Raw genomic sequence first — 10,206 nt, forward strand, 5'->3', positions numbered from 1 at the left:
TGATTAAATGTGTTAGAAACTGAAACGACAAGCAAATGAAAAGCATAGATGTGTTTTTATTCCATTAGAAGAAGTGGTAGCTGTGTTGTTAGGTTTTAAATTTCTGTTATTTGGTAAGAGGCTTTACATTTGGTGGTGTTGTTGAAGGATGAAGAGAAATCCAATAAAAGAAATTTAGGATGATCAGTAGAAGTCAGTAGGGTTTCTTGGGTCCATAGATGTCCTTCTCAACCTGCTCAAGCTTTTGGTTAATTTGGCAAAGTACAGCGCAAGTCACGCAACTGCTGCTAAAACAATACTTGTCTTAGGAGAAAATGAAAGGCTTGACAAGGGTGGTGTATGGTCACAATCTATATGATGTAAACCTTGTGACCTATAAAATTTAATTCTACTTACCAAAAAACTCTCTTGCCCCCATCCTTACGTATGTTTTCAGAGTCAAGCAAAATAAAATATTCTACCAAAACACATTGATTCTGTATTCAAAAGAGTTGAAAAGATTCTCTATGGAAGAGAGCAAAAACAAATGAAAATTTGCCTTGATGTAATTTGACTTGGACCAGGGTGTTCCTATTTGCATTGGGCCATGATGACATATTTGTTTTCTTGAGACCACTTATTTTAGGTGGCCCATGAGAAAACATGCTCAGTTCATACAAAGTTGAACACAACAACTTTTGATCAAGTGATGAATGACGGATCAAGCTAACGACATTACTACAGCAGGATTGGGAATTCAGAAATGTTGAACTTGTATGAACCTCAACCTGAGTTTGATCATAAATTCTCAAATCAAGGCCAAACTCCATCTAGCTTACCCACTCAGATTTCAAGTTTGCTTCAAGTGCAAGAATCACCAAGAAACAATGCCTATATATACGGCTCTGAACTGAGAGAAACAAAATGAGGGGGTTACATAAAATTGAGTTCATGGAAAAACAAAGAAAATGAGTCCTGCAGAAGTTTTCTCATATCGAACGGTTTCCATAATTCAATGCTCTATGCTCTACTAGTACTAGCTAAAATGAAGGGTCTCAGCAACCAAGGTTTATCAAATATCATTAATCATTGAAACGGGGAAAAGGGAATGGCCAGGGTGAATCAAATCAGATTCCGGATATGGGAGTAGCCCACAATGTGCATGTTCCTAATGCAGCACCAACACAGATGAATCATATAGTCTTTTGCCAGGATCAGTGGTATTCAACTAGTACATACAATGGCTTGCCGTTCAATCGCACACGACCCTGCAACATCGGGAAACATATAGTCATTGGCAATGGTGACACAAAACATAGCAATGCAGAAGGGCCATAGGGTTCTTTCTTTCATATTGTAATCATAAAACTGAGGAAAGCCGAGAGCTAAACCAACTCACCTGTAAATCTGGTAATTCAATTACGCATGCACATTCAACTACTTCTGCTCCAACACGTTCTGAGAGGAAACATTTAATTTTACCAAATCAGCACTAAGGTCTTACAAGCATCCACAAATTTAAAGTATGTTGAAATTTGCCAAGGAACAAAGCAAGCAATCCAGAAATCCTGCCCCCAAATTTAATACAACAATTAGTTGATTAAACCAAAGAGAATTTTGACTAATATAACATGCATACTTAATAACCTAGATGACAAAATAGAACTTCAAAGAATCAAAAGACTGCAATTCAATAAGTTTTCTCAGAATTTAGACTGACCACTTCTAAGTTCTAACTGAGCAAAATATCATGAACCAACACAGTACTAAATGAAAATTATGCTTTTCAAGAAAAAAGCCAAACATTTGAAACAAAAAAACAGAATAGAAACTTAATTTGAGCACAGCTTGGACATCTGAACTGAAATATGAACTTGACACAGATCACCAATGGATGCACCGGTGACTAGTCCCATATAAAACATCAATTCTTCCAATATTTTAACCAACAACTTGTTTATAATACTAAAACAAAGTAATTACCCAATAAATTCATTGCAGCACAGAGTGTGCCTCCTGTGGCTATTAAATCATCAACCACCAGAGCTCGCTCACCAAGTTCTACTGCTCCAACATGCATCTCAAGACGGTCCCTTCCATATTCCAAAGTGTACTCTTCAAAAATAACATCTCCTGCCACCATGGAAAAGTTTTTCAGCAATCCTATGACTAGCCACAACTTCAAAGATGAGACTTAAAAATCTCAAGAGGAAAAAGAGATTCAAAACTATACGTAAGACAGCCCTCTCAAATGTGGTTCCCAAGGCACATAACTGCATGTCAGATATTAGAACATTAAAAGTTAAAAATATAAGTTCCGAAGTATCATGAGCATCATAAACTATCTAGACCGTATACAGCCCTAAAAAAAACAACAAAAACACATAGCTCTGTAGTTCACTGAAGAAATAATCCCTATATAAATACGGCATGGTGGAAGACATGCAAGGACTGGAGAGGACAGAACCAGATATATATTTTAAAGCCAGAATTGGACAACAAAACCACACTAGAAGCATGGAACATCATAAATTATCAAGGACTCATAGTTCATATCAAGGCAGTTCCAACTTCCAAGCAGTGTCTTCAAGCCATCATTCATCAAGGGTCCAATTCATTGGCGTTATAATTACATCCTCTTTTACACAAAGGATACACTGGAGAAATAATATCCCTTGAAATGGCGGTCTATAATATGCTCATCAAGCAGAACTGTCTTGTACTTGATCAGCAAGTCAGTATGTGGCATCCGAATGTCATATGCGATTACTGTTTGAAGATAACTTTTACTGCAGACCATCACAACCTTTGCTATATTGACCAACTGTAATATGAATATACTATACATAATAGGACAAATATGTTCACATACAGTCAGTCATACCAAGAGATGTAGACAAAATATCTAAAGGATAAAAATTACCAGGCAACTTCCTTGGCTTTCTCAGGGGAACAAACTTTGCTCCTATTGCCAATGCAATGGGAGGGCCAAAGATAAAACCTCGAGCCTCAATTCCTGAAATAAACGAAAACGAAACCTCAGATTTCAGAACACCATAAGGGCTACAGAAATGTTTTCTACTACCACATAGAACTTGAGACTTCAAACAATACAGGGTTATCACTATTCACTTAGAAAAGGCCACAACAAGCATAATTTCTGTGTCGATCACTCTGTTACCAGAGCAATAAAAGTGTACCAGCACAAATAATTCTAAATGTACCATCCACAAGCATAATGCCATGAAAGGAGACAAATAGCAACACTTTTAACATGAAAATGGGAATGGGAAGTAAAAAACCCATTTGAATGCATCTTTAATGTCAGGTTTTTAAGTTCCACTAGGATACAATGATCTCTAGACAATGGTCCAAACAAATTCAGGTTCTCAACCCATTGGACTGCAATTTTATAGTCAGGTTTGAGTTTCCACTAGGATACAATGACATCTATAAAAAGGTCCAAGTATATTTAGGTCCCCAGTGTTGGGTGTAGGTGGCTCGATACAAGCCATGTGTAAGTTCCACATTGGAAAATACAACAATAATCCACAGTTTAAATAGAGGTGGTCCACTCCTAATTGCAATGAGACCTTTTGTGATAAAACCCCGCACCTAGAGGTCCATTGGGTCTTCTCTCTCCTTGGTGGTTAAGGTGGGGACAGTCTCGGTGCATGATTTGGACAGGTAGTGGGCTCCTATTGGGCCCATTGGTACAACACTCAGCTCAAAAGAAACAGTAAAGGACAGATATTTAATTTAAGTTTCCACTAGAATACAATGATCTCTAGACAATGGTCCAAACATATTGAGCTTCCCGACCTGTTGGACCGCAATTTTATTGTCAGGTTTTTAAGTTTCTACCAGAATACAATGATATCTATAAAGGTCCAATCCAAGCGTATTTAGGTCCTTGACTCAAAGAAAAGATTACCATATTCAGGTCCTTGGCTCCACAGAAACAGCTAAAAAACTTTCAAGGATAAAGAAAGATGTTGGAAAAAAGTTTATTATAAGAACAGAAGAAATTTTAAAAGAACGGCACTGTGAGCATAATTCCCAATGCATAAGAAATATGGAATCAAATGTTATGAGACAATAATGAAGGAATAAATAGGGAAAGAAATCCTTCCAAATTACAATTTCTAATATAGCATAAGACTACAACTATGGAAAAGTAACAATGCTTTAAGTCTAATGTCAGAGTCTAATGATCAAGGCTAGGACTTGGCTTCCATGGTTATCGAGGGCAACATAATACTAGGAAATATTGGTTCTTCTAATAGAAAAACTAAGCACAAATAAGAAATCAACTACAACATCAATTAAAATAACAATAGATACGGTATGCTTTTCTTTTCAAGAAGAAATACCACATCTTGTCCATGTCAGGGTGTAATTTGCAGGTAGATTCCCAAATAGGTATAAAGGCTTTCATTAACACAAGAAGACATCTTAAGTCCACATAATGCACAAATAGATAGATCCTAGTGTACACACATCAAGACAAAACATACATAAACAACTTTGGACCAAATAATTTGGGAAATGAATATAATAACTGAGAATCAAGGCCCATCAATAATGAAATGGAATTAAATTTTCAGCTGTGTAGGACCTAAAGTGGTATTTTTGGATACCTATTATAAGTTATGAATGAAATGGAAAGCATGTGAATATATAATCGATTTCTAATGAAGTCAATCACGATTAGATTCCTTGAGGCATAAATGTGACTTTTACCAGCTCCACAAACACAAAGCTTAATTTTCTTCATAATCTTCCACAATGTAATATTTTCAAAACTAGTAGGGCCAAACAAAAGAAGCTTAATTTTAAAAGGAACTTTCAATGGTTCTTTTATCAATCTTTGAAAGGCCAAACACAAGCCAAGACAGCAAAGATTCATAAAACTATTACAGTAAACAATTACATCACAATAATAAATTCCCACAATGCACAGCAACTCAAGGACACAAGGAAGGGCAACAACATAAAGAGAAAATAAATAAGGGTCAACCAACAGTAAAGTTGGAAACCCACATTATAATGAAGCCAAAAAATTCGGCCCAATTGAAATGGGGGTCCACTTTTAACAAGGTGGGCATCATCACCAACCACCACCATCCACGCAAATTGGACTCAAGCACATACCCGCAGAGAGAGAGAGAGAGAGAGAGAGAGAGAGAGAGCAAATGCGAGGAGCTGGAGAAATTTTTTTAAAGGAGAATAGAGGAAAGAACTTCAGAGAGAGCCATCAGTGGCATAACGCACTAACAAGGCTTATAGTCAAACAAAAAATCACTCCCAAAACCCCAGTGTGACTTCCATTCCATAATTCCCCTTAGAAGCATTCAAAAGGACAAGGAGAAACTTATGCAATATTGAGAATTTCTGCATCACTCAGACCTACTTTTCTTGTAAGCATGGACCCACCACCTTCAAGCTAATCACTGTTACAAAAAGTTCTTTAAAAGCTTTGGTCCTTTGGCTCAAATGCGCAAAATCTTTAAACCCCAGTTCTCCAACTAGTCCTTAACAAAAGAGAATTATAAATTTTTAAAAAAATATATAAATTCTCTTCATTTTTTTTTTACCTGCAACCACTGAAATGTTTTTGCCTTTGTATCTCTCAACGAACAAATCGATTGTGTCCTTGAAGGCTTTTGGGTCCAGCAATAAAGTTGTGATATCTTGGAACATAATACCTACACAGTGTGGCAGTTGCAGGACATGAACCAAAAACAAAATAAGCAAATTTCCAACAGAGAAAGACAGAACAACCACAAGAAAAAAAGAATAAACAATCACTTCAACTGTTTGGTATGAAAAATTGAGGGGAAATGAAAGGAAACCAAAAATGAAAATTTTCATTTTTATCACAAAGGCCATCACTTTTTGCACTAAAAATGAAAACCCACTTCAGTCAGGCCACATAATCAGGTTTTCATGACAAAGATACAACATTTTTTAAGACAACTTGTTGAGTTAAAAACGAAAACGAAAAACTTAAATAGCGCCAAATTTTAGATGAGAGAAAAAAGAAGAACAAACCAGGTTTGGGGAAATTGGGGACGACCCGAATTTTGGTTTTAATGCCATGGATGCGAGGATCTTCATCTTTGAAAACCGACATTGTGGTGTATGCAAGAGACCCAAAAGAACTCACTCTTTGTTTCTTCAACTTTCCCTGACCAAAACCCAGGTCAGAAAACCGCTCTGTGTGTCTGTATTCCACCAGAAACAGAGTGACAAAAACTCCGAGAAAGAGAGATAGGGAGAGGGAGAAAGAGAGAGGGAAGCGTGGGCTCAGAGATAAGAGAGAAGTAGTATTTATAGAGTGAGCAGAGAAAGTGTGCAGCGTGTTTTCAGTTTTCACTTTCCGAGAGAGGGAGAGAGAGGGATGATGATGGTAAAAGGTGAAAAAGAAAAAACAGAGGAATCACGAGATCATCCAGCCAAACACGCCCTTCTCTGTACTAGTAAGGCGCGGCTGTCTTTAGGCCGATTTCGCGCGTTTCTTTGAGTTACTGACTTTGTGAAAAAGACTTCACGACTAAAATATCGATAATATCGATAAAATATTAAGGATATTATCGCTTTTGAATTTAAGATATTTTGGAACATATTTTTTGGGTTTAGAATATTTTGGAACATATTCATATACATATCGTATAAATATCGATAATATCAAAAAATATCGATGTCGATAATTTCTCTCACACTTTAACAACATTTGACCAAAAGGGAATGCTAGAACCATCTCTTTTTACGTTCTCTCTTTTTCTTGACATGTGTCACTTTCCTTACACTTAAAATCATGTCATTAATATATCACACAAGCTAATTTTCGTTTTCCAAATTTACCCTTATTAAATGTATTGACATTTTTTTTTTACAACAAGCTAGCCTTTTTACATCTTTGTTTCCACCTTGTTAAAACACTAAATAATAAGAAAAAAAACGTAATTTTTTAAATATAAAATTAATTATTTTTTTCTCCAAAGAAAACAAACGTTGCTAACATGCTAATTTTTGTTTTAACAGACGCTTTATAATTACCGTGAATATATTGTTGCTAATAAACTATTCTATCATTTCCTTATTTTTAAAATCAAATTTTATTTGTCAATTGATATTGGTAATGTTTATCTTCCGCTGTTGATATTTATTTTCTACTGTTATGTTTTCTTTTCTTTATCTTAGCATTTAACTACTTGTTGTGTTTAAAAACATGACGTTACATTCCCATTGGAAGAAAAAAAAAACTGGCGTGTTTTGTTGAATTTTTTAACAAAGTGGTAAGAGAGTTGTCAAAAAAAAAAAATTTAATACATTTAATAAGGATAAACTTAGAAAGTACAAACTAGGTTGTATGACACATTAATGACATTTTTTTAAGTACAAGAAAAGTGACACATGTCAAGAGAAAAATGGAGAATGTCTAAAATAGAAGGATAGAGAGAATATTGCTAGCATTCCTCTTGACGAAAATATCGCTACAATATCAATAATATCACTACAATCGATAATGTCGAGATGATGAATATTGTGAAAAATTTGAAGAGTTATTTATACTAACACCCATGAGGTTTCTTGTGTTTTCACAAAATCCCCTCATATCTCAAAAATTACATGAACACCTCCTGAGGTTTCAGTTTCTTTTCACGAAACCCCTTTTCGTTGATTTTTGTCCAAAAATTGATGATTTCATTGAAATTTTTTTATATACAAATGATAAAATTAACCTTAATGAAGAATATGCAATTTAATCTCAAATGCCAACTTTGTCATTTGGATAATTTTTATATTATAAAATCATCAATCTTTGGATGAAAAATCAATGAAAATGAGTTTTGTGAAAACAATTTAAAACCTCAAGAGGTGTTCTTGTAATTTCTAAAACCTCAAGGAGTTTTATAAAAAAACAGAAAACCTCTAGGGGTGTTAGTGTAAATAACTCAAATTTGAACCTTATAAGAACTATATGTGGTACTAAGGGCTTGTTAGGGAGTGCTTTTGGAGCAGCGAAAAGTGCTTCTAAATGGATGAAAACGCTTCTGTCTTTTAAAAATAGTGTTTGAAAAAAATTGAAAAAACGCTTTGAGTGAGATCCAAAAGCACTTGGAGTAGTTTTGGAAGAAGCACTTGAAAGATGCTTATTCTTAAAAGTGCTACAAGACAAAAACACAGGAAGCACTTGACTCCCTTTAATGAAACTTTTAAAATACCGAAAATACCCATATTTAATTTTTTTAAATGCCAAAATATCCTTTCTTTCTTTTTTTCTCTCTCTTTTTCAAATTTGGATCATCATTGCTTGATCAGTTGCCCGTCTTCCAAATTCCAATATTTATTATCCCTTCCTCTTTTCTCAGACTTCCTCTTCCCTTAAATCCTTGCCCACCATTGGAGATTCAGCTATGAACTCAATTAGCATTGAACTCCTTGTTATAAATGGGAAGAGGTACCAATTAGTTACAAGTGTTGTTGGTGTGGTCAACCTCTCTTAACTTGTTGACATTCACAATCATATGGTTAACGATTTTGTGTAGAAGATAGGACAACTGGGCTGCCTCCAAAAGTGTTTAGAGTTTAGAGTCTCAATATCATTTATCTCCTTAAGTTTGTAGCTTCTTATTTGTGCCTAAATTGATTTGCTGCAATCAGCAGATTGAGCATGTAAATTTGCAATTGTTTGTTTATTGGCTTTTGTAAAATTTTGAAGTTGCATGTACCATTAGTGATCTCGGTCTGATTTTTTTTTTTTTAAAGTACTTTTAAAAGCGTTTTCACTGTGTCAGCCAAACACTCAACAAAATATCAAAAGCGCTTTTATGTAGTGTAAAAACACTTTTAAATGTGACATTCAAACGATAAACTGCTTTTTACATAAGCGCTACTGACATAAGCGTCACTGGTATAAGCGCTTCAGGAAGAAGCACTCCCAAACGAGGCCTAAGTCACTCATGTATCTTACCATGCAATGTATAAAGTGTAATATTGTAGTGAATCAATATAAATAAATGATTACGATGTGTTTAATCTTCTTTCATTAATTACTACATATTTTCTACACTTCACAGTGTTTGTCAGCTCACTATATAAATTAACTTAAATCAGTTAAACCCATCATGCAATGCATTTCCTTTTCAATTTTTTGTGATAAAGTAATAGATAATTGAATAAATAAACATCCTCCAAAGTTTCAAGAAAAATTTCCAAGTTTTTATTATAATTTCCATGGTTTTTATTCAATTTTTATCGATATCGATAATGTCTTGATATTTCCATAGAAATTTTCATGTTTTTGGACTACCAATATTTCCGAAACCATCGATATTTTAGACCTTAAGACTTTTTTTTTTTTTTTTTGTTTATAATTTTTTTATGCTAGTTAGTGATGTTGAGGGAGGGGGTTTCTCACACACACTGTCAAAATATAATGGGGATTCGAACTTGAGACCACTGATTTGCATTTTTCCACTGAAATAGACCCCGTTGGCCACAACATATGTTAAATACGTTAAATTGCAGTAAAGATTTCTGTAGTTTATTTTCATTTTCATTTTTAAATTTGACGAAAATTTATGAAGGCATTTGATACACCTTTCTAAAACTTTGCATGATTAAAAATTGAGAAATTTTATGAAGATCAGATTCATACACCATCTTGTATATCCCTCTAGAAAAGGACCATTATATTGGTGATAATTTAACTATAGTGACATTTATGATTTCAAATGGTTAATTTCATTCTACATCATCAAGTGTACATGCATTCTTCAATTTAGTAAAAAGTCAATAAAAAGAAGTTTTAATTGTTTTAATTTAAAAAATAAGATTAACTCATTCAAATTGTTAATTTCATTCTACATAATAAAGTTTACCTTACTTTTTTTTTCTTTTTTTCAGTCCAAATATGTTACAGAAAGTCTTGCAGGCTCCATTTTCCCTCAATTCTTTCAAGGTTTATCTCCCCATTCATAGCTACAATGTGGCAGAGAAGAGAATCAAGCCCTAAGCAGGTTCATAAAATCCTATTTGGCTGCAAATCAAATCCCTCATATTTCTGATGAGAGACATAGAGCAATAGTTATCGAAAAGTTTGGAGAGAGGTGAGCCAAAGAAAAAGACCTTAATTTCTCAAGCCAACCATAACTTTTTGGATCTGTCCTCGTTTCTTATAAAATCTTTTTAGTAGCTAGCTCGGATTGTGTACTGGTC

General features: G+C 34.4%; 1 protein-coding gene across 2 annotated transcripts; it reads right to left on the reverse strand.

The window, feature by feature from the left end:
• Positions 1 to 852: 852 nt before the first annotated feature.
• Positions 853 to 6,434, reverse strand: APT3 (adenine phosphoribosyl transferase 3). Of its 2 annotated transcripts, XM_008240357.2 has the most exons (6): positions 6,034 to 6,420; positions 5,577 to 5,687; positions 2,903 to 2,995; positions 1,963 to 2,112; positions 1,379 to 1,437; positions 853 to 1,247 (listed from the first exon to the last, which is right to left on the reverse strand). In XM_008240357.2, exons 1-6 carry the CDS (start codon positions 6,113 to 6,115, stop codon positions 1,194 to 1,196), a joined length of 549 nt encoding a protein of 182 aa, XP_008238579.1. In that variant the 5' UTR covers positions 6,116 to 6,420; the 3' UTR covers positions 853 to 1,193. The 2 variants fall into 2 exon arrangements, with proteins under 2 accessions (XP_008238579.1, XP_088897744.1); XM_089041618.1 differs by lacking the exon at positions 853 to 1,247 and having other exon boundaries at positions 1,407 to 1,547; positions 6,034 to 6,434.
• Positions 6,435 to 10,206: the final 3,772 nt, after the last annotated feature.

The sequence above is a fragment of the Prunus mume genome, linkage group LG7 (assembly GCF_029339155.1).
Source record: "Prunus mume cultivar Tortuosa linkage group LG7, ASM2933915v1, whole genome shotgun sequence".
In the NCBI taxonomy this organism is placed as follows: domain Eukaryota; kingdom Viridiplantae; phylum Streptophyta; class Magnoliopsida; order Rosales; family Rosaceae; genus Prunus; species Prunus mume.

Coding starts and splice junctions, on each gene's coding strand:
- APT3 (XM_008240357.2), bottom strand. CDS start 6,115: ATGTCGGTTTTCAAAGATGAAGATCCTCGCATCCATGGCATTAAAACC. Junction 5,688..6,033: donor CCCCAATTTCCCCAAACCTG/GTTTGTTCTTCT, acceptor CACACTGTGTAG/GTATTATGTTCCAAGATATC. Junction 1,248..1,378: donor TTGAATTACCAGATTTACAG/GTGAGTTGGTTT, acceptor CCGATGTTGCAG/GGTCGTGTGCGATTGAACGG.